This window comes from Haliotis cracherodii, unplaced genomic scaffold, assembly GCF_022045235.1.
Source record: "Haliotis cracherodii isolate W230 unplaced genomic scaffold, xgHalCrac1.p SCAF_6, whole genome shotgun sequence".
In the NCBI taxonomy this organism is placed as follows: Eukaryota; Metazoa; Mollusca; class Gastropoda; order Lepetellida; family Haliotidae; genus Haliotis; species Haliotis cracherodii.
The window spans coordinates 62,030,711-62,056,327 of NW_027266319.1; the positions used below are offsets into that span (position 1 = coordinate 62,030,711).

Here is a 25,617-nt window from a genome sequence, read left to right on the forward strand (position 1 = left end):
GCCATGACCTGATCACTGGAACTGTGCCACCATGCTATGACCTGATCACTGGAACTGTGCCACCATGCCATGACCTGATCACTGGAACTGTGCCACCATGCCACCATGCCATGACCTGATCACTGGAACTGTGCCACCATGCCACCATGCTATGACCTGATCACTGGAACTGTGCCACCATGCTATGACCTGATCACTGGAACTGTGCCACCATGCCATGACCTGATCACTGGAACTGTGCCACCATGCTATGACCTGATCACTGGAACTGTGCCACCATGCCATGACCTGATCACTGGAACTGTGCCACCATGCCATGACCTGATCACTGGAACTGTGCCACCATGCTATGACCTGATCACTGGAACTGTGCCACCATGCTATGACCTGATCACTGGAACTGTGCCACCATGCCATGACCTGATCCAAGGATCTGAACCACTCTGCATGCCATGACCTGATTGGTTGAGCTGTTAAGAGCATCTGACCTTGAATGACTTCTTAAGAGCAGGAGCTTCCGCACCACCCAGGCTTGTGCATTTGAAGAGCATTTCTCAGCATGTTATGATGATGCTCTGGCCCTGAAGATGCTAACTGCCTGTAAAAGTTTGGAATGTAAGCAAGCACAGGAAATGTGGACATACAGTAAACCACAAAATGCAAATATTCAGCATATATACAGAAAAAGGACGGGACCAAAACAAACAGTTTGTTATTTACGTCAGTTTGTTATAAGCGTGTTCGCTATAAACGTGGTGTACTGTATATGAGAAACGTGTGACACATGTAGAGTTTATTCATGTACTGCACAAAGTTTTAACCAGGACTGGGCAAATGTGTCCAACATCGATGATGCATGAAGTTGTAAATTTGTCCCCGGAATAAATATTCATTTCTGCAAGTGCCAAGTTTTTCGGTCCCAGTTCATGAAAAAACATTCTGAAATGATAAACTCCTATCACATTTGAATTAGAAATGTTGCAAATGAGAAAGATTGGTGTCCAAGACTATATTTTTTAGTTCTGCTTAGGTTCCAGGGTTCACCATTTTGAGTTTGTACATTTGGTACGTGTCGATCCAATGGAATATTATGAATGAGAATAAATAAATACATAAATCAGGTGAACAAAATATGCTGAGTCAACTGATCGTCTAGGGTGAAGTGATGGATGTTGTGCTACTTAAAAACTTCTTTATGGGAAAGAGATTTCAAAACATAATCCTACATTGCAACTTTTTAAGTTTTGTCAGTAGATTCATTCATCTTTGAAAGTAAAAAAGTAATTTTAACCATTAAAAAAGATAATCGAAAAGAAAGTTGCCAAGATTTTAGGTTTCGTTAGGTTGAGTGACACTGTAAAATTAAATCCAGTGAAAAACATGGAATTCAACTTTCATAATGTAATTTATGTCTTAAAACCTTTTTTGCGGTGTTTGAATTAACATGATAATCCTCATATTTGTCAAAGTTTTGTATTCTACTTTGCTGGATAAGTGAAGTCGTTGTCCGTTTCTCGAATGATTAATTCAGGTAAAACTCCCTTATGGCAATATCTTAGGGGCTTGAGTTCCGAAGAAAAATGTTTAAGTGGCGCTAAGGACATGATGAATGGTATGATTCAAAGAAATTGTTCTCTTTCTTTCACCACGCCAATGAGAAGGGTGCAGTGACAATATTTGTCTAATTTTCATGATTAGGGATGAAACGATCTTTTCCTGACGCCCTAACTAGATTATTGGCACATCTGTTGATAGGGTTGTGTTTCTCGTAACAAGAATGCTGCATTAGCGGGTTTTGTTGTCTGTGCCAGCCCGGACAAATGACCACTTGCGGTACTTGTTGCGATCATTTCATTCTTCGATGATTTACGTGTTCCTAGTTTTTTCACTCGGGCGTCATGGGTAATGATAGATGAAGTATCTTTGATTACGAAATATGCAAACACTGCTAATGACTCCTGATAGCCACGGGCAAGATGAATGCTTGTTAATTAATCCATTTGACAGTGAGAAGGACGACACTGGCTACATTGTCAGCCTGTTGGGCCGAATATCGTAAATCTCATGGCTTATTGCAAATAATTCACCACTGATGTAATTATGATTGTTTATGTCGTTTTTCTTCATTTTGGCATCAATCATCGAACATGATTCATGAATTTTGATCAATTTTGCCTGCACCTCTGCCCCTCTGTCTATAAAGACTTAAATGATTACTGGCAAACGCTTTTGAGGGCCCCGTACATGTTTGAAATTCGGCACCAATTGAGAAGTGATGTGGGGAATCTATATTTCATGTATGCCTCATGAATCAACATTTCATGGCATACAATATCGCCGATCCTGTGACCAACGGACTTGATCAACAGGTCTACTTTGCCGACTGTGGTAATTTCAGAGTTTCGTTCTGACTCATATTTACTTAGAGGAAGATTTGCGTATGACACATCGAGTAAATGCATGGTAATAAAATGGGTAATACAGCGTGTATAGACCTCATTCGAGGAATACATTTTTTTTCTGAGACCCATCTCGAAGTGATCTGTACGAGAATGTCATGTCATTTGCCCTAACTCATCCATCACTCATGCCCGAGTTTCTGCGTCTTTTGTGCCAAATGTGACTCAAGTTGGAGATATTTCATCAGAAGGAATCCATCAATTATGGCAATTATCTGTGCAGGGATTTTACCGTACCACCGACTTAAATATTACCCATAATCAAAACACGTTATGTTCAGTTCTATTATTTCAGGAGAGTCAGAACTATCATACTACCTCATTTCAACATCTAGGCAGTTGTTTTGTTTCTAATGATACAAATCTTCAGTTGATGCACGTTCAATATTTACCAGCAACTTATGTCTAGCTTCATCAGACACTCTTGCTGTTGATTGTACACTGTCCAGGGGGAGCTGTGTGTGGTGTGAGTGAATTGGGACTCGATGACATGCATCAACCAAGTCAGCAAGCCTGACCACCTGATCCCTTAGTCACATCTTAAGACAAGCAGAGTCGCCTTTTTCGGCAAGCATGGGTTGCTGAAGACATATTCTACCCTCGGATCATTACATATCCAAACAACTTACAACACAAACCTCCATACAAACAGCAGAGACCATACGTTCACTACAGCTGACTTGGGTGGGGAATGGGCTGGGTAGGATTGGGTGGTTACAGGCTCATTGTGTAAATCCTGGAGAATGGAGAGTAAATGTCGACAATGTTCCTATCTAGCTGACTGTGTAGATCCTGGAGAATGGAGAGTAAATGTCGACAATGTTCCTATCTAGCTGATAGTGTAGATCCTGGAGAATGGAGATTGAATGGTGACAATGTTCCTATCTAGCTGATTGTGTAGATCCTGGAGATGGAGAGTGAATGGTGACAATGTTCCTATCTAGCTGACTGTGTAGATCCTGGAGATGGAGAGTGAATGGTGACAATGTTCCTATCTAGCTGACTGTGTAGATCCTGGAGAATGGAGAGTAAATGTCGACAATGTTCCTATCTAGCTGATTGTGTAGATCCTGGAGAATGGAGAGTGAATGGTGACAATGTTCCTATCTAGCTGACTGTGTAGATCCTGGAGAATGGAGAGTGAATGGTGACAATGTTCCTATCTAGCTGACTGTGTAGATCCTGGAGAATGGAGAGTGAATGGTGACAATGTTCCTATCCAGCTGATTGTGTAGATCCTGGAGAATGGAGAGTGAATGGTGTCAATGTTCCTATCTAGCTGATTGTGTAGATCCTGGAGAATGGAGAGTGAATGGTGACAATGTTCCTATCTAGCTGATAGTGTAGATCCTGGAGAATGGAGAGTGAATGGTGACAATGTTCCTATCTAGCTGACTGTGTAGATCCTGGAGAATGGAGAGTAAATGTCGACAATGTTCCTATCTAGCTGATAGTGTAGATCCTGGAGAATGGAGAGTAAATGTCGACAATGTTCCTATCTAGCTGATTGTGTAGATCCTGGAGAATGGAGAGTGAATGGTGACAATGTTCCTATCTAGCTGATAGTGTAGATCCTGGAGAATGGAGAGTAAATGTCGACAATGTTCCTATCTAGCTGATTGTGTAGATCATGGAGAATGGAGAGTGAATGGTGACAATGTTCCTATCTAGCTGATTGTGTAGATCCTGGAGAATGGAGAGTGAATGGTGACAATGTTCCTATCTAGCTGACTGTGTAGATCATGGAGAATGGAGAGTGAATGGTGACAATGTTCCTATCTAGCGGACTGTGTAGATCCTGGAGAATGGAGAGTGAATGGTGACAATGTTCCTATCTAGCTGACTGTGTAGATCCTGGAGAATGGAGAGTGAATGGTGACAATGTTCCTATCTAGCTGACTGTGTAGATCCTGGAGAATGGAGAGTGAATGGTGACAATGTTCCTATCTAGCTGATTGTGTAGATCCTGTAGAATGGAGATTGAATGGTACAGATCTCTGCCCAGTCTGTCTGATCCAGACTTGATTATTTACAGGTGGCCATGATAGAGCTGTAATATTGCAGTCTGCCGTGTAAAACATTGGCTCACTGTCACTGACTGTTGGAGCCATTACCAGGAATCCATGACATGCTACTGGTGTTAAAGAACCCACGCTGATGTCTGTGAATGTTGTAAATACTGAAATGTCATGTGAGGTAAACAAGCCCAAGTGTTAAATGAGCTAGTGGCCAGCAGGAGAGAGAACAGGCAACACCCTGCTTGTAGGTTCTGGAAACTTATTTCCTCATTCCAACATCATTCACTTTTATTCCATCATTTTATTAATGTTTCTAATATCAATAAAACAGGCTTTACTTGGGAAAATGCTCATTTGTGTTTGGCAAATGTAAGATAGCATTGCACCAATTTACAATTTTAAATGTTTTATGAGACAGAAATAATATTATATATTGATTTCTAAGAAATGATTATGTTTTTGTAACATGTAAAAACAATATTTCTTTGCAATTACAGAGTTTGGCTGTTGGCATCAATAGAAGCTGAGATAGATTTATCAAATGCAGAAAGCTATCGGTTTCTTACTTTCAAATGTTGTGACACGTAACTCTTGATTGATGCGTATAAAGTCACAGTGTTTGGCTTTCATTACATTATTCAAATTCTTTATCTGCGTTCAATATCACATAACCAACTCTTATTATGAGAAATTCATGAAAGAGCATTTTTAAATAGGAATGTCATGCAAACATAATTTTAGATGGGCCCATGTCAAAAAGATTTTCCTTTTTTCATCAAGAATTACATCTAACTGTGTATGCCTCAGAAGGCATTTCAGCTTGAGTAGTTGCAACGTTTGTGATGGTAGCAGATAAACTTGGTGTCAGCCTTACAATAACATCAGCCAAGTGAAAAGTTAGCGTTTGGAAATTACCACGGGACCTTTTGACACTTCCCCAAATCCCAAAACTCTCCCATGTGTTTCTTTAGAATGTATGTGGGACTGTTACCATATGCTGTAAAAACACACACAATTATTCCAAGAAACTTCTCACGTAAAGAATCGTGGTTACGATGGACCCATCACAGTCAATTTCCAAGCTGACTTGTTCCATGATTGCCAATCAATCATGATTGATCATACATCCGTCAGATGGCCAGGTTATGAAAAAAGTTTACGTTTTGGTACCGGTAGGCGTCTTTTTGAAGTTTTAATTGAAGCTCTGAGCTATGTAATTGGACAGTAGCATGATGAAAATGTTTTTGTGTGGTTTCGTCACCTCGCGTCCAGCTAAGCTGTCATCAGGGATACAACCGAATCATTGAAAGTATCACTACAGCTGATATGAAAAGACCTGCTGAATTCATTGATGTGGTTTATATTTTCACTATAATTATGATTTTCTCTTCCCTTGGAGAAATGTAATTCTACAAGATTTGGTATTTGTTTCTGGGATGAAACGCAAAGAAAGACTTGAAATTGCCCTTGTTTTCTTGAAGTACGTTTGCAGAATTTGAGAAATCATTTATAAAAAGTAAGTGGAGTATAATGTATTCCTTTTGAGAAGAGAATTCCAGTTTTTTGCACGAATGTACTCAGTTTCCAATGTGACATTTGTTTAATCAGAGCATGGTTGAGTTTCATCAAAGCTGGGATAGTTCAAAGCCGCATTTGAAGACACCACTTTAGATAATAGTAGAGCAGTTTCTTATGGAAATACGATCTAAAACGATTCTCTTTTACACAATGCCATAGCCTCAATAATCCTTTCTCTTGTATGAAATGATTATTCACCAAGTAAAACAAATAAAATTATACAAGGAGGATATTTATTGATGGTTAAAATCAACTGGGAAAAAATGAAATGGGAATAAACTCTTTAAGGAAATCATCCTTAATGGAATCGAATGAACCAAAGTTGTTATTCCCAACTGGACGAGTAAGTGCATTTAGGGAACAGTTCTTCAATCGGCAGTTTGTCCCATAAAGTATTTCTGGTGTAGCTGCACACTGATATATGTAAAGCAAATTCTACTTATTGTGTGTGTCTGATGGGAGTCATCTGCATCAGTTTGGTGTAGGTGGAAGGATGGGATCCTCATCTCTGACCTGCTTTTGTCAAGTTTAATGACAATATTCATTCCTCAGCCTTCTTGTTGGTCGAAAGAGCTTTCCCTTGTAACGGCAGCAGCCTGATTGGCTGCAATTATTGTTTGTTCCGACACATTTAGATCTAGAGCATGTACTCTGTCATATATCATGTGATTATAACCTGACAAAGGCATCTTATCGGTGTCCTCCACTGGAGCAGGTATTAATGTCCAGGGCATTATGGAAATGAAAACAGTTCATGGAATAAACATTATTGCTATAAAGTTTGTACTTGTATGTATCATACAGTCACTTTTTTATACCCTGGCATATAATACGGGGGGATATAGTAGAGGCCTTGTCCGTATGTCTGTCAGTCTGTCTGTCCATCCATCCATCCATCCATCCATCTGTCCATAATCATTTAATTTCTGGAGCGTATCTCGAAAACCGTTCAATATCTTTCAACAAAAATTGGCAGATATATCAAACAGATCCTGAAGTGGTGCCTTTTGCTATTTACAGATTTTGGCCGTTTTTATTTTACGTGATTTCCATGGAAACAATTTGGACTTTGTCTCCAAAGGGGGGTGGGTGGGGTTTTTTTCTGGAGCACAACTCAAAAACCATTCAATATCTGTCAACAAAACTTGGCAGATATATCAAGTGGTGCCTTTCGCTATTTGCAGATTTTTGGCATTTTTATTTTTCTCAATTTCCAAAGGAACAGTTTGAACTTGGTCTCTCAAAATGGGGGTGTAGGAGTTGTTTCTGGAGCACAATATGAAAACTGTGAAAGACTTTTCATCCAAACCTGATACATGTATAAAACTAAGGCTGAAGTGGTGCCATTTGCTATTTGGGAATTTTTCAAAATTTGATTTTTTTCCCTTTTTTAATGGAAACAAGTTTTACTTTGACTTTGTGCATAGTGGTGTGTTTGTCCGGACCATATCTCGAAAACTATTGGTTCTCTGTCTCGAAACTGTGCAATACAAAGTTGCGAATCCCAATTCCATGGTATTGTTTGATAGCTCAATAACTACTCTTGTATAGGGACAGACAGATTAGATAGAAATTCTCTCATCAAGTTGGACTTAAGTAACAGTCAGATGATTTGTTCTTTCGAATTTGTGGGGGCGGGGGGAATTTGTCATCTTCTGATGACTCTTGTTTGTATCAGCACCCATCAGAAGGTACACTGTAGTCTTAGTTGTAACATTAGTATAAATCTTAGTATAATAAGTTTTTACATTAGTATAAATCTTAGTATAAATCTTAGTATAATTAATTCAAACTGGACATCAGACATGTGGAGCGTTTTCTCCCTAGTGTGCTCATTTAGCAAGAGAAGGGCACTTGGATAACTGCAACTGCCCCAAAAAAATCTGTTATGTTTTCCAAACGAAAGATGGCAACACCTTGCAAGGTCCTCCCCAAGTTTTCCATGTTGGTCATCTGAGCAACACTTGTGAATGTAAGTATGTAGAGTCAGTGCTTCCCTGACAAGTGCCGGCCTTCCCTGAAGAGGCCCTCATCAATTATACATCAACAAAACATTTCAGTGGACAAAAAAAGTGACTTTTGACATTTTCGGTGCCGTGATTTTTCACCCAGGAAGTAAGTGTGCTATTGCTGAAATCCCAGGGTGCAGGTGTGTTTGTGAAGAGGGCAGGCTTCTTGAGAGGTCCATCCTTAATTCATGAAAAGTCAGCACAGCTTGAGGTGTATTGACATCCGAAGCTCACTCCTGGCAGCCCTCCCCACATGGCCAGTGCTAGACTAAAAAAACTCACTAATGGCTCTTCATTGATTAGAGACCAGAACTGTTGCATTGGTCCGAAGTAAATCTACACTTTTTGACAATGGCAAATCTCTTTGACATCAGTGCAGAATTTATGACAGGGATGCGATGAAGTATTTGAAGGCAAAATGCCATTAAATCTATCTGGTGAACAGGATCTGTTGAACATCATGGACCAGAATTCAGTCTCGTAGAGGAGCATTATGGGTAAAATACCGAGGAGAGACGTTTTTAAATGTCCTCGCCTTATTGATTGTTAGAGATCCTCACAAGTAACGTTTGTGTATCAACTGCAGTGACGATATACGATCTTTGCACAGGAGGGACAGTTTGAAGAAGTCTTCATCATCCTGAAGGATAAATATTAGGGTCATTAACTTTTCACAGGCTCGATAGTAGCAATCCCTCGGTTGCAAATGTGTTATACATTATCGGCGAGGGAGACGGCATTGGATACTTTAAGCTTCGGAGGCACTAAGCAATGGTGAAACTACGGAGACTGTAGTCGGCAGCCGACTTAACCTTTTGTTGAAGAAGCCACAAATCATGCATTGTTTTCTCTTAGAAGAAAGATAGATGATAGAAATTTTAACCCCATTGGGTTCAGCAACAAATCATAAATATGTTTATGGAGGATGTAACTTGATGGTTTAACATGTCAAATCTACATGCATCAATCCAGTTTATGTATATAATATGAACCGAAAATTTCATATTGCTCAGACTACCTTTTTTGGATCAATTTTCTTTATTGATTCCAAGTTGGTTTTTTATCTCTCTCAGCTTTTGACATATCATTATATTTCTCACTAGTTTTGATGGTGAAATGAGGCATGACAAATAGAATTATAGGGATGAGTAACGATAAATATGACTTGAAATTAAAACCTCTGTTAATCAATAATGATTTGCCTCTCAAATGAATTCTCCCATCAAAACCATTTTTTTGTCAATCCTCAAGTCTCCGACATATGTAGGTGGATAAAAAACGGAAGCAGTACATCAAAGTAAAATCAGAAAGACATTCAGTTAGTTTTAATCACATGTGATTAAATAATTATTATACTTCATCAAAATCATTCATACAGAAATGAAAGAAACTCATCATATTTATACATGATCTAATCTATTATTCCAATGTGCCTGTCAGACTTAGTGATGGATTTTCCATAAAGGAATTCGTTCAGACGATAGTTCCTTTTTCTAGCAGTTCCAAGATGTGCCCCTGTCATGCACTTAAAACATACAGACCGGACTTTGTCGTACGAAATCTTTCCTTTAATAAAAAAGTCTAACTATTTCTTAGGGACAATTATCCACTTAGCGTACAGTTCTATCGATTGCCATGCAGTGATTTCCACCTAGCTGACTGCACCAATCGAATAAAAAGGCTGATTAAATCCTGCACTCATTCCATTTTATCAGTCTTTATTTTCTGATAGAAAGTCTGCAAATATGATGTTACGGGTTTAATGAAGCACCTGGGAGGCAATCAATGGGCATGTTCAGATGAACTGCTTCACCCTGGCAGGTTCCTGCTAATCAAGGCAAACCCTCCACGCTTGCAGGAAGACCTTTTTACCAATGTAGGCGTTGGACCGGGATCAGGGATATATGTCTTGTTTGCACTAATCACTGTAGATGGAGACACCATATTTCTTCACATGTAAGTTCATTCAAAACAATGGTCCCGCCTGTGAGGTCATGAAAGTTTCAACATAGAAATATGATAGTGAACATGTTTTTGTATCTTGGTAGAATGAGGCTAGTTTATTCAAGTATTGGGTCCATTTTGTCTTGGATGTCATGAAAGTCTGGATTTTGAAATATGGTTAATATGTTGTCCATGGTAAGTTAGGTCCTGAATTGATTTCTTTCCATCAGTTTATTGACCAGTTTGGTAACCTTCTCAGTGCCAAGAAAAATATGTTACGAGAATAAATATTTTAAAAATCAGCAATCCGATCAATCAGAAAGTATGTTTGGTGAACACATTCTTGTGATTAAGGAGAACAAATAAAGCTTGGTTTCCAGCGCAAAGTCACATCAGAGACAATTATTCCTGATGTTTACCTTGTAAAAGGAGACTGTTGATGGAATAATCCATACATTAATGGCCATTTATTATCAATATACATCTAAGGTTCTTGTCATGCTTCATGGGGTGGATATAGAAGTCATTGAGCACAGGGCTTTTCCCTAAATCAGAACATTACCACTGTGTTGAATAATTGGTCCACACTTCAATTTGGATGATGATGGCAATGGTGAAGTTGGTTTATAAATGTAAAAATGTGGCCGCTTTGATGATATTGATGATGATGAGGAAGAGTGTGTTGATGTTGATGTTTCCGCGCTGTTTACCGCTGTGGTGAAGTCAATGATTTTCATGGTAAAGAATGGTACTAAAGAATATTATAGCAATTTTGATATTGGCATCAATGAATTAATTTGGCGATGCAGTTGCAATTGTTCCTCTTTTGATGATTGTGGCAACAGTGGGGATGATTTTGCTGATGTGAAAGTTGACATGACGTGATTTTGTTTACAAAGAAAACTAATTGTTTTGTACTGATGATGATGATGATGATGATGATGATGATGACTGCATGATAATGACACCAGTGATGATGATGATGATGATGATGATGATGATGATGATGATGACACCAGTGATGATGATGATGATGATGATGACACCAGTGATGATAAATTCAAGTTGATCACCAAAAGCCAACAATAATGTTATCAGTGTGATGCTGTTGGTGATGTCACAATGATGATGTCATGTATAGATGGTGTTGTAAAATGGTGTGACTTCTGTTACAGGTGCAGTCGCCAGGATGAGTGTAAGGCCTATGAGATGACGATGCGATGGCTGCCCTACAGTGGACAGCAGTGTACCAACATTACCCGGGTTGTCCCGGAGAAAATACAGAAAGACCACTCATCCAAGACACACACTGTGAGTAGCAAGATATTGATGCTGCCCTCACCATGATGAGGATAATACTGCATATTTATGACGTCTAATCCACACCCAAACGTATTCTCAGTGCACTACAATGGACTTATGTATATGTACTCGCACGCACACGCACACGCACACGTACACGCACACGCACACACTTGATTGGACTTGGTTATGATTCTTGGTTTGTCAGCACCATCTCGATACTTGGGCATCACCAAAGTGGTAGACGTCTACGATCTGCATCACTTTGGGATTTCCTCCCACATGACGCTAACATTATGTGATTTAACTGAATTAGACTATCTCCCCACTCACCATTCCAGTGCCTGACACCTGTGTAGGTACATGAGAGTGGAGTATCAGGGTTTGACCAATCAAGGCAACATATGCTAAGAATTTCCTTCACACCAAGTTTTCCAATGGGGAATAAAACCCTGAGCAAATCTACAGGGAGCAATCTGATCCCCTCCAGTCACCGGGGTATGTTTCATGAAATTTGTTTCAAGACAGCACACTTGCTCGTCACTATCCTAGCCGGCCTTCTTGTACAAAGGCTGAAAAAACAGGCTTTACATACAAACCCTTTTTGTGATAGTTTATTTTCTGTTTTTGTGTGAAGTGTTAGATGCAATTATAAAAAAGGAAATTGAATAAAGATATTTGCTCTTTTTTCCAAAAGACAAAATAAAACTATAATTTTTTTCAGTTCGAGTCCCTGTCATAGGTTGTCTGAACAATTTTAAAACAATTACAGATGAATTTTAGTTCAGGAATTGTTCAAATTCTTCTCAGCATAAAAAAAGGACCATTTGAAAACGTCCCTATCAGCAAGCCTGTAGGCTTAAAACATACTCGACCTGTACATACTCGACCTGTACATACTCGACCTGTACATACTCGACCTGTACATACTCGACCTGTACATACTCGACCTGTGTATACTGAGTCAATTGAGAGATTGTGGGATATATATTGTCCCACTGGTGTTTGTGGAGAGTTGTGAGGTCTAGTTGTGTGTCCTTGTCACACTGGTGTTGGTGGAGAGTTGTGAGGTGTAGTTGTGTGTCCTTGTCACACTGGTGTTGTTGGAGAGTTGTGAGGTCTAGTTGTGTGTCCTTGTCACACTGGTGTTGGTGGAGAGTTGTGAGGTCTAGTTGTGTGTCCTTGTCACACTGGTGTTCGTGGAGAGTTGTGAGGTGTAGTTGTGTGTCCTTGTCACACTGGTGTTGTTGGAGAGTTGTGAGGTCTAGTTGTGTGTCCTTGTCACACTGGTGTTGTTGGAGAGTTGTGAGGTGTAGTTGTGTGTCCTTGTCACACTGGTGTTCGTGGAGAGTTGTGAGGTGTAGTTGTGTGTCCTTGTCACACTGGTGTTCGTGGAGAGTTGTGAGGTGTAGTTGTGTGTCCTTGTCACACTGGTGTTGTTGGAGAGTTGTGAGGTCTAGTTGTGCGTCCTTGTCCCACTGGTGTTGTTGGAGAGTTGTGAGGTCTAGTTGTGTGTCCTTGTCACACTGGTGTTGTTGGAGAGTTGTGAGGTCTAGTTGTGCGTCCTTGTCCCACTGGTGTTGTTGGAGAGTTGTGAGGTCTAGTTGTGTGTCCTTGTCACACTGGTGTTTGTGGAGAGTTGTGAGGTGTAGTTGTGTGTCCTTGTCACACTGGTGTTTGTGGAGAGTTGTGAGGTCTAGTTGTGTGTCCTTGTCACACTGGTGTTTGTGGAGAGTTGTGAGGTGTAGTTGTGTGTCCTTGTCACACTGGTGTTGGTGGAGAGTTGTGAGGTCTAGTTGTGTGTCCTTGTCACACTGGTGTTGGTGGAGAGTTGTGAGGTCTAGTTGTGTGTCCTTGTCACACTGGTGTTGGTGGAGAGTTGTGAGGTCTAGTTGTGTGTCCTTGTCACACTGGTGTTGTTGGAGAGTTGTGAGGTCTAGTTGTGTGTCCTTGTCACACTGGTGTTGTTGGAGAGTTGTGAGGTCTAGTTGTGCGTCCTTGTCACACTGGTGTTTGTGGAGAGTTGTGAGGTCTAGTTGTGTGTCCTTGTCACACTGGTGTTGGTGGAGAGTTGTGAGGTTTAGTTGTGTGTATGTATGTAGTTGTGTGTCCTTGTCACACTGGTGTTGTTGGAGAGTTGTGAGGTCTAGTTGTGCGTCCTTGTCACACTGGTGTTTGTGGAGAGTTGTGAGGTCTAGTTGTGTGTCCTTGTCACACTGGTGTTCGTGGAGAGTTGTGAGGTTTAGCTGTGTGTCCTTGTCACACTGGTGTTGGTGGAGAGTTGTGAGGTCTAGTTGTGTGTCCTTGTCACACTGGTGTTGTTGGAGAGTTGTGAGGTCTAGTTGTGCGTCCTTGTCACACTGGTGTTTGTGGAGAGTTGTGAGGTCTAGTTGTGTGTCCTTGTCACACTGGTGTTGGTGGAGAGTTGTGAGGTTTAGTTGTGTGTATGTATGTAGTTGTGTGTCCTTGTCACGATGCCCAGCTGCAGCTACAGGTCCAACCACTGTGTCACCATAGTGCACCACCACCCAGCTCCTGGCTGACATCACATGGCCGTATTGTGGCTCTGGATTACTCATTGAAAGATTGGAGACATGATTATGAATTTTATCCGATGAAAACCTCTATTATTCAATAATGACATGATGGACAGTTTTAACAAACAATGAAAATCAGGAATTTATCTCGAAAAATAATTCAGACTTTGATTTGACAATTGACATAATGAGAAATAATTGCTATTAACTGTAATATGTGCCCCATGGCATTTTATGAATAAGTGGAGACAATTTGCCAATTAAGTCTTTTGTTTTGAGATTTTAGATTAATATTTCATTGTATACAGATGATTTGGAAAATAACTCACTTTTTGGCATGTGATTATTATGGTTGCAGGACATAATGCCGGTGACATTTTATTCATTTGGTTTAGAAAATTTACGCTGTATAATGACTTTCAAATCTTGTCATTCGTATGCACAAATAATCGCTTTCACAATGTGCACCTTCCATTGTGTGTTGTAAATCTGTATGTTTAGCAAGGACTGGGATTCAAATGTGGATTCTGTTCATGTTATGCAAGTAGATTAGTTTGGGCTAGTCCAGTGAAATATGTTGATTTTGATCATGTTAGATTAGTGTGGGCTAGTAGAATGTGTGTTTATTTCTGACAGCTGATTGACTAAAGTTTACCTCATCTAATCCTGCTTTCATTAATCGATCATGAAATGATTCACATTCACTGAAGCTGGACACAGGTGGCCCAGTGGTATAGGGTGCTGGAGTTCACCTGCAGAGCTGCATGCCTTAATTCCCTGTGTCAGTGGTTCACACCCAGTCCTTGTTTTGTCAGTGCCATGCCTGTGGGTTTTGCCAAAGTTGTGAATGACCTGCATCACAGTGAAAACAAACAAACAAACAAACAATGACCGTGAAAATACTGAAATACAGTTCAACCAATCTCACTCTGAAGCTAAACATTGTCTGTTTTCTTTTCAGCTGGAGTTACATATAGAAAACCTGCCCGATTTTCCTGGTCAGTACGAGTGTGCCTTTAGCCATGACATGCGTTTTGTCCCGATCATCACGATCGCCAACAAGACGATGAACACTGGGAAGAACACAGGAGTAACGTGCCAGACACCCCTACCCAACCAGCTACCCATGGTTCCTACAGGACAAGGTAAGCAGCCATATTTAATATTTTGAAGATCACACGCATGAAAACAACTTGTCTCTTCCAGTTGGCATCGTCCTTTCCTTGTGACAGAGTATCAATGAGCAAAAAGTGGAAATCAGGAATAGGAAATGTCAGTGATCCATCAGGACATGCTGGTCCAAGGTATTGTCAGTGATCCATCAGGACATGCTGGTCCACAGTGATGTCAGTGATCTATCAGGACAAGCTGGTCCACGGTGTTGTCAGTGATCCATCAGGACATGCTGGTCCACAGTGTTAACAGTGATCCATCAGGACAAGCTGGTCCACGGTGTTGTCAGTGATCATGCTGGTCCACGGTGTTGTCAGTGATCCATCAGGACATGCTGGTCCCAGGACATTACTTTAGACAACAGTGTTTGTACAAGAGCAATGCAATGCAATGGCCAAGCAATGGCATTATTATGGTGTCCTGATGACCGAGGTCAGCTGGTAATGACAGGGGCTGATTCCGTGGCATGTCCGAGACCAATAAAATGTGTGCTTGAGAGAGAGCCTGATCATGTTACTTCAGCCAAATAACATCTTGTCTCTCATGGAGCTGCATTGCCTTGCTATAGAAACACTCCACAATCAAGTACTCAGGACGATAAGATGTAAATGGATGGGGATGGTATCAAGCCCCATTGGGCTGGACTTGAGCTGCACTGTGATCTATTGCTTGGGGAGACTCCCCACTGGTATGCCATGCTGGTCTTGATAGCTCAGACATGATTTATAAACTTTTATCACTTAAAAAAATGTTTGGACCTTTCAGATTTATTAAAGATCCTAATGATTCTCAGTATGGTATGTATACCGCATGGTGATTGGTTGTTGATCAGAGATGTGGTAATGATACTAGGCCGATAAAAATGGTTATATTTCTTTAAGAAAACTTACGTTCAGGTCCTCAAAAACATTTTCAAAATGACCTTTGCTCTTGTGGTTGTCAAACCAATGGCTGAGAATCAGAATATGTATCTATATAAGCAATGCCTCCATTGCAAGACCCCACTGTACCTAAGCTGGGTGTTATTTTGCCGTATACAACCCCTCTCCCACCTGTGCCTTTGCACATGAGGTCAGGCTGCTATTTTGGTTCAATGCTAAGTAAGTATCTGTTGATGTAGCAGTCAGAGCGACTACAGCATCTGCCTTTGTCTGCGTGTCTGTGCCACCGTCTCCCTACTCAGGCCGTAGTGCGCCTCTTCACTTCCCATATCACTACACAGGCTACCATGTAATCGTCATGGAAGAGGGCCACCACATAAAGATAGTTCTGTCTGGAATGGCCAAAGAACAGAAGACAATGTGAGCACCTCCTAATGCCTCCTAGTGATCTCAGCACCCCTTAATGCCAGCTATAGGACGGTCTCACCTGCTTCCCTCTGTCAAAAGCGATAATGAGACTGAGAAGTTGAAAGTTGATAGTTCTGCAGAAATAATACCAGTGAAATGAGAACTTGATCTTGTAGAAGGAGGGGGACTTGAGGGAGAGGATTATTAACCGAAGATGGGGATTAGGCCTTGTAGATAACGTTGCATTGATAAGTATGTTATTTAGAAACTAAATTGATGTTGTTTGTATGGTAAGAGGAACCCTTCATCAGTAAGTCTCGGTCATACAAGGCCATTTGGCAGTCAAATAAACTAATTAACACTAGAAGGGGCCTTTCAGGGAAGGAATACTTACAAGAAGGAGTGTTACAAGAGGAGGGTTGAGTTATTGAGGAATACTTGTCATAACCACTGCAAGAAACTGTTACAAGAAGAGGAAGGTAGAGCTATCGAGGAATACTGGTCATAACCACTGCAAGAAACTGTTACAAGAAGAGGAAGGTAGAGTTATCGAGGAATACTGGTCATAACCACTGCAAGAAACTGTGCTGTTGAGACACAAGTGTTATCAGAAGATGATCACAGGGTGCACTTGAAATATGTGATTACCACCTCACCTGATGAACATAGTATCTGGTCAATAGGTTTCTTATTTATATTGAATGACCCTCTGATGACCACCTCACCTGATGAACATAGCATCTGGTCAATAGGTTTCTTATTTATATTGAATGACCCTCTGATGACCACCACAAGGACAGTGCATCATTCAATAAAACAATGGAAGAATTCAAATACACAATGTGCAGGACTATGATTTGTTCTGAATGTATTTTCCTTAATCTTTTTTCTCAAGAAGCTTGTAATATTCATGAATTCATCTCATGGCCAAAGACACGTTTTTATTCCACCAACATATTCATATTTGTAGATTATCTTTTCTTGTGATTGGGACTTAAGAGGCGTAAGTGGATGATATGCCTCTACATCAGAAAGTACATAAAGGGCTACAGGGAGTTAGCATTACAAGTTAATATGTATGGAAAACAGGGGAAAAAGTGGCAGCAGAATTTACTGATAGCAATAACAAGACCCTATGTGACTTTGAAATGAGCTTTTATTTCATTCTATCACAGTGTTTACATAATTTCCAATTTAGAGTGATATTTTATGTCTTAAATTTGCAAAAGCTTATAGAAAATAAGGCAATTTACTTGTCGTGTCAGGATATGAATATTTCATAAGATCTTAGCTTCTTAATTCTTCAAAAGTTTGTTTTTCAGGGATAAATGCAGGGACGTGTATTACTTATGACAATATTTTCAAACCTTTAGCTGACATTCTGATGTTGACTTGGCAGATGTTTATTTGAGTGGTTCATAGCCTTTTAGACGAGAACTTTTGGGAAACAATTCTTTTGATTAATTCGAGATGGTGTTATTGATTCTGGCCTGTTGTTCGGCGTTAGATTCGGAGACACCAGACTTAGAAAGTTCCCAACTCTGTAACTTATCAGACGGTTAGTTTCATGGGTTTTTTCATCAGCACTGTAAACTATTCCACGATGTTCCAGCTGTCATTCTCAGAATTTATGACAATTTGGCAAAGAGAACTAATTCTTTGAATGTGATCACAAGAGGGACATTCAGACGATGGATCCCTTAGAATAAGCCAGAGATTACTGGCAACTGATAAATAGTGCCTGTGGCTTTGTAACTTCATCCACCAATATGGTATTTTGGTTCAGTTATGTGTTTTCGTCTTATCACAAAGGAATGCAAAGACTGTGATTTCTAAGGTAATGATGTAGACAAGTATTGAATAGGGTTTTTGAAATGATAAATTGTGTCTGCTTTTGGGCTAAACGCATGCTGCCTTCGTGATCAGATTAGGTATGCCAATACCCTGTTGGCCTCATCAGTGATGTATAGATTTACTAGGCTATACAGACTAAACACATTTACTGCTCTCTAAACCAGGCTCCTGGAGTCAGCATGGAACTTCGGTGATCTATTTGGATGTCGAACATGAGAAAGATGATATAAACATCACAATGCAATGGCCATCTTGGACAAATAATCAATACCATGGTCTTGATTATACATCAGGTGATCCGATGGTCCTGTGAAAGTGTTACGTAGCCAGTCAGACAATCGTGCATCAGTTCCATCGTGGCGTTGTAGTGAACAGATGGAAAAGCACACAGTGCTTATACATATTGTATAACCTGACACGTGACAGAAATACAGTAAAAGCCACAGAGCTTGGCCTGTCATTCTAAGAGGTGAAACATCCCGTAGGATCAGATTGAGGGGTAGACTCCTGACTGTTTGGACAAGCTCGAGACTGAGACTGGTGATATGGACTGGCAGCTACATATTTGGGCTGCTTAAAATGATAGGCTGCAGTCTCTCGGTTGTCTGGGCAACCTGCATGAATATGGATTCTGATATGTCAAAGTACTGTAAGGATGAAATTGGTGATGATGACCCCTAATTTTCTTACATACTTTCATCATATACATCTTTTTATCTCGGTAACTGTCTGAGAATCACAGAGGCTTGGAATGTAGATGTGTACAAAATTGCTGACAATTACTGTGGGACAAACAATAACCTTCCTGAAAGATCCATCCTACAAATGGTTTTAAGCACTGCAGTATCAGCAGTCATTGTCCTTTCCTGCAACATCATCTTCTTGTGGAGAATATAGAAAGGTCATCAGGTTCCTGTAACTTCAGCCACCAATGGTGTTGGCAGCCTTGAAGATGGGGCAGAAGTACTGCCTGAGTGTTGGGGGCAGATAGAATCAAGATGGCAGCCTTGGAGATGGGGCAGAAGTACTGCCTGAGTGTTGGGGGCAGATAGAACCAAGATGGCAGCCTTGGAGATGGGGCAGAAGTACTGCCCGAGGGTTTGGGGCAGATAGAACCAAGATGGCAGCCTTGGAGATGGGGCAGAAGTACTGCCCGAGGGTTTGGGGCATATAGAACCAAGATAGCAGTCTTGGAGATGGGGCAGAAGTACTGCCCGAGGTTTGGGGGCAGATAGAATCAAGATGGCAGCCTTGGAGATGGGGCAGAAGTACTGCTCGAGGTTTGGGGGCAGATAGAATCAAGATGGCAGCCTTGGAGATGGGGCAGAAGTACTGCCTGAGTGTTGGGGGCAGATAGAATCAAGATGGCAGCCTTGGAGATGGGCAGAAGTACTGCCCGAGGAATAGGGGCATATAGAACTAAGATGGCAGCCTTGGAGATGGGCAGAAGTACTGCCCGAGGGTTAGGGGCATATAGAACCAAGATGGCAGCCTTGGAGATGGGGCAGAAGTACTGCCTGAGTGTTAGGGCAGATAGTCTAATAGATTAAGTCTACTTTTGATGCATTCCACTTTGTGCTGTGGTTTATGACGTGTTTGGTTCCGTGAAAACCCATAATCATTATCATATGATCTTTACAACATATTTCCAGTGGAGATTTTTGTTGAAAGTGTACACGTTTTTCTGAAGATCCTACATTCATTCAGAGTAAGCTGTGTGGAGCTATATTACCGCAGCAGGGGGTCTCCATTGATGGCACAAACCCTTCATGGGTAAAATCCAACCCAACTGAAAAGCTTTCTGTAAAAGGCGACTGTGCTTGTCGTAAGAGGCGACTAACGGGATCGGGTGGTCAGGCTCGCTGACTTGATTGATGCATGTCATCGTATCCCAATTGTATGCTCATGATGTCAGTGACTGGATGTCTGGTCCACATTCGATTTTTTACAGACCACTGTCGTATAGCTGGAATATTGCTGAGAGCGGGAAAACAAACAAACCAAACCAAAACTATGCTGACTGTTGCATAAAACAACATGCATTTACCCTCTCCTCACACAAGTGCAGCTGGGGCATGACCTGTCAGCCATGTTGTTTATCCAATCCTCCTTCTTGATCAGCTCGGCATACAGTGGACCTGGCTATGCCACAGCATTCTCCCGACTGTACCAGCTGAGTTTCCTACACCATGATGCATTGTACAGTACACTATGCACAGCTCCTAATGTGATAATGAGGCCTGATATACACACTGGTAGGAAGCTACAATGAATGCTGCTATCAGACCGTTTCACACCCATAACGTGGCACTATGGGTAATTATTACACAATACATTATCGTCAGCAATTGATCGCGCTGCTTTCGCCGACGCTGTTATTTCTACATAAACACGTGTGACTTAGGATAAGGAAATGCATTTCTGTTTAAATAATAGACACTGCAGGGGAGGGAATTATGGAGATATTCTGCGATGGTAATGCAAATTATGGATCGTTATTGTGCCTGTGTTTCAGTGGGGTATGTTTATTGCAAACAAACATACATGTGTTTGTGAACAGGTATGCGTGTCGATATCACACTCCTACTGATTAATGCCAATTTGCAACAGTAATCACTTCGATTCGACATCCGCTAGATGTCAATACCTGCATCAGTCTGCTCTACGACGACGACGACGTCGGGTATTACAAAGACCGACTCCAGCTTAAAGTAACCGTCGTTGGAATCAATATGGGCTATTGACGTGCGACATGGGCAAGCTTATGGTGCGCTTCATATTGCAATTTGTTGTCTGGCCAAGTAGATATTTAGTGTAATCGCTTGTCCTCTCCCATAACCCCCCTCATTTCCGTGCCGAGGGCGATAATTGAGCTATCTATTGGCTTAGGCAAACACATTACATCTATATTAGGATTTTGTTGTACCATAGACAGAGATGGTCTCGTTATTTCTTGCCGCGTTCGTTGATGATCCTGTGATGTTCTCTTAGAGTCTACTGTTTTATGACCACAGATCCTCGATTCCTGTCAATATAGAACTCGGTCTCTAAATGAATCTGCAGTAATTGCCTTATTGGCAAATGCGTCTGACCACTTTTAGTTCTGGCGAATCGGGTCGTTATGTTCGTGTTTGAAAAGTGACGATCATGCTCTTTCTGACACATATCTTTTCCAAATGATTAACTTCTCCAGGCATTAATAGCACATGCACATGACTCAGTCATCGTTTTTCTACTTTTTTATTATTTTAATGTTTTCCAAAGTTTTTCGGAAGAATTGATCCCACCCTCCTGACTGCCAACTCACAGGTCGGACTTTACCCTAAATCTAATTTCAGTTTATAAAGAAACTAATGACGTTGAATCTAGCACCTTTGCACATGCAGATTTTTGTAAATGGATGATGTCTGAATCTTTTCAAATAAGTGGTTTAAAGAAATCCAAGGATAAGAACTGACAAAAGAGGGATAAAATCTTTACAAAATGGAGAATCTCTTGAGAATTTTCAAGTTCTCTTTTTAATCACAAAAATAATTATTCATTCATCACCAAGCCTATGAAGATGGCTGCCTCCATGTTTAGTTCCTATAACTCAGTCAGAACCTTTGCCATGCATCTGCGTTAGGGAGGAGCATAATACTGGAGAAAACTAATTAGCAAAAATGTCTTTGAAATTTTAATGGAATATTCATTCATTAAAGAATTTTAAATGCTAATTTGGATGCAGAAGTTTGGCGTATCAGTTTTGTAATCAGCCAATATGTAAATGAGGGTTTGTGTATTTTCAACTGTCAAATTGAAATCCCACTCATGACTCGGCTATTTAACAATTACCACCCAAACTGGGAGGACATTTAGCCATCCTGAATCATATGCAACATTACCCATGGTGCAAGTTAGTGTCCAGGAAGATCACTGGTCAATTTGGACATACGGTGATGGCCCATCAAACATCTTAGCCGGACACTTGCTCAATTTGCCATCCATCAGTCTCCTGTCACTCAACGCCATCAAGCTCTCTGGACACTCCTCATCATCTGCCGATCAGCTCCACGTTCCTAAACCATGGAACTTCCATGGAAGCAGATAGAAGCATCAGTGTCTTCATTTATTTCATTACAACTAATTGTTTTACATTTGTTTTAAAATTCACTTTTTATATCAAATATTGGATCAAATTCTTTCCATTCATTTGAAGCAGAATATTGTGAATATTTTGTTACCAAATTGGTATGAATGAGTGCTTCAATCCAATATACACTTGTTACTGATCACATTGAGCGAAACTTGAATGAAAATTACTTTGCATGTGCCATTGTGCAGAGCAGGTCATCAATTCGGGCTTATTCCCAAGAGACTGGGCATAAAACCAGACAAACGACAATGGCTGCCCCTCTCTTGTCTAATAACAGCACATTTCCTACTTGCAAATGTTCACGTCTGCTTGTGTTCGATATTGGCGTCTGTCTTTAAAACGTTGCCGTCTGCTGGTCATGGTCTCTGCAGACCAGTTGCTTAATCCAACTGCTGGACTTCCTTTGTTCCTGGTTTGAACAGGTTGCTGTTGGAGACTCGGATGATTTGGCCGTCAGATTTGTTGGCAGCAGAAAAATCCCTTGTCGTGAATGGCAACAATGTTGCCATCTTGCACCCTGCTAGATGCATAGCCTGAGATTGAATAGATGAGCTAAAAGTAGGAATGACACGGCTGATCGTAAAATAGAACAAGTTTAATTTGTTCCTTCCCCCCTGTCTGCGAGCTGATCGTCACTCAACCTGGTCCTCCTGATAGAAGCGCCTTTCTTCAAATAAATGTAAATTCCTTTGCTGATGATTTGAAGGAAATGACATGAGTCATGTGACTTTGGACAGGAACGTTTGTAGAAACGTGAGAATTGCTGGAAAACCGATCTTTTCCCAATTTCCATTTGTGTTATTGACATTTATGGCCTCTAAAAGAACATGTGTACACTGGGCGGTCAATCACGGGTTTATTCTGACTGGCCTGTGGGACAGCCTTTCTAAGCTGATACGATTGTGGGATGCGGTAGCATAACGTGACACTCTAATATTCTCTCATCACTTGTTGGGCAGCGTATTGTCCTGTCCTCTCCTGTTGAAAACTAAATACCATCAAACATCCAACCAGCAGCCGGGGACTCTGATCAGGGTTTGGAATTTGACATTCCATCGGACCCTTTCCCCATGCTCCCTATTAATCTGCCAGTCACATGACAGCAGCCATGTTTATCACATGAATTTTTAACAATGGCGACCTCCATCAGAGAGTTATAAAAATCCCTATAAACCACCAAATCAACCCACTCCATGTTGCCTTCGTTTTGATGTCTGCAAAAATGAAATATTTATCGGCGCAATTGAAGCGAGAGTAATAAATCTTGTCGTAATTGACAACGAACTGCCACCCTCCCATAATGCCTCAGTCATGTAGAAAAACTTTGTCTGTTATCTCCTCGCAATGTCGACCCTAATTTCGGCTTTTTCGTTTTAACAACTGGTCAAAATGCGCAACAAGACTTCCAGCTTGATTTAGTGTCACCAAAAGTGAAATTTCTGTTGTTTTATCTGATTAACTTGTTAAAATTACATTACTTGAACAACATGTCATTTTCCCCTCGACTGGAGGGCTGCCATTATGACAACTTGGACAAGAAAGATAATTATGCCATATGTAGTCTGCCATATTGACGGACAGCAGCAGGTTTATAATATTATTGATGTAATACTTCTTTCATTCCAGATCACATTGTGATGCGGCTGTCTGTGAGAATGAACCAGCAGGACTTTGTTTCAACGGACTTCACATTCTTTGACTGCAGCCTCCACAACTCGTAAGTCTAGCATATACTCTACCATATACACCTGACGCAGATAACACAAAGTTTCAGAAAGTATCAAAAGTTTGCAACTTACACAAATACTGTCATTATGATAATGACATACGACATTAAAATTGAAAAATCATTGAACACATGCACAGAGATGAAATTCTGAAAATGAGAGTAAAGGCAGAAACTGTTTGAAATTCAGAAAATCAGCTTCAAACAATAAAATGAAGCCAAAGAATTTGAAAATTTCTTGGAAAGATTGATTTTGCATATTTGAAACAAGCTCATGCAAGTGTGACAGACACCAGTGCCACCGTCTCCTCCATTATTTCAAGGTACTGGACTGAACCATTCAGACAGCTACTCATGGCCACTGTGAGATCAAATTCAGACAAGATTAGAATCCATCCAAGAAATGGCATTGATTAATTGTCATCGTAACTGTACCCCATTACTGCGGCCAGCTACAATGGAATAACGGTACTATCCACATGACTAGCCAATCAGACCCCAGAGTAACGATGGCACTGGCCAAACGTCTTTATTAGGGATTACAGTGGTCATTAGGCTGCTAAAAAACGAGCCAAAAAATGTAATCAGGGAAGCATTAAATTAACTGTGAGTAACTTGTTGGTCAGCTGTCAACCACTTGCGGACATCATCTCGTTGATCAAATCTTACAATGCTTAGTCACTTCTTGTGAAAGATCAAAATCAGTTACGGACAAATTTTAATTATGGGTTAAGGTTTTTTTTTCATTTTTGTTTTAAATTTAGCAAAATATTACCCTTGCGTATCCTGCAGCGGGCAATCGATAGCTTGCTTGAATACACAATTCAAGATGGCTGCCTGAGTTTGCATTAATCTAATAGTGTCATTCATCATAGCTGAGAACCCTTGAAAAATATTAAACAGCTCGTATGTTGGACATTTTACATGTGATGTGTTGCAATACTACCAAAAAGCAGCCTGTTAGGCTGGTGATGTGCCAGGGTTTGGGGACATGTATGGCATCCTCAACAGTATTCACATCATCCTCGATTGAGGTCAAACTACGGATTCCTTTCGTTCAGGAAATGATCTGCTCTGATAAAAAAAAAGTACACAGAAAACAAAGCCTGCTTATTGATTGTGACATTTTCATAGATAGAGGCCAGCTTTACATGCAGTTAAATCACACCCACTTTGTTGGTTTACGAGACTTGGGATGTAAGAAGTGACGAAGTTTGTGAATTTTCTTAGCTTCTTCTGTATCAGATAACACATTTATCTCATTTCCTCATCTCAGGGGATTGAGCACGCTCATGAGTTTGTGCGTCTGAAAATGTAAATTTGTTTGAAAGAAAACAGATTAGTCACTTTCTGCCGCAGCAAGTGCCGAAGCTGATTATTAAATGTAAACCTACACTGAGATAATATCTTGGGAAGTCACAGTTTGCATTAAGAGATATGGCATTCAATGTATGCAGACCGGCACCTCATTTGCATAGGGCATTGATGGCCTGAATTGGAAGATATGACATGTTGAAAGTGCAGGAGAGTCTGTCATTTGCATGTTGCATGAAAGCCCAACAAGTGTCGGCAGAGGAAGCATGTTTTCCTGGT

General features: G+C 40.6%; 1 protein-coding gene across 6 annotated transcripts in view; it reads left to right on the forward strand.

Moving 5' to 3' along the window:
• LOC139445378 (plexin-A2-like) overlaps window positions 1-25,617 on the forward strand; it is a 219,325-nt gene that overhangs the window by 133,222 nt on the left and 60,486 nt on the right. For all 6 annotated transcript variants that reach the window (XM_071226514.1, XM_071226519.1, XM_071226516.1 and 3 more), the window contains exons 6-8: window positions 11,184-11,319; window positions 14,809-14,992; window positions 23,925-24,015. In XM_071226514.1, coding sequence (XP_071082615.1) covers window positions 11,184-11,319; window positions 14,809-14,992; window positions 23,925-24,015 — 411 coding nt within the window. The remainder of the gene's footprint in view (window positions 1-11,183; window positions 11,320-14,808; window positions 14,993-23,924; window positions 24,016-25,617) is intronic.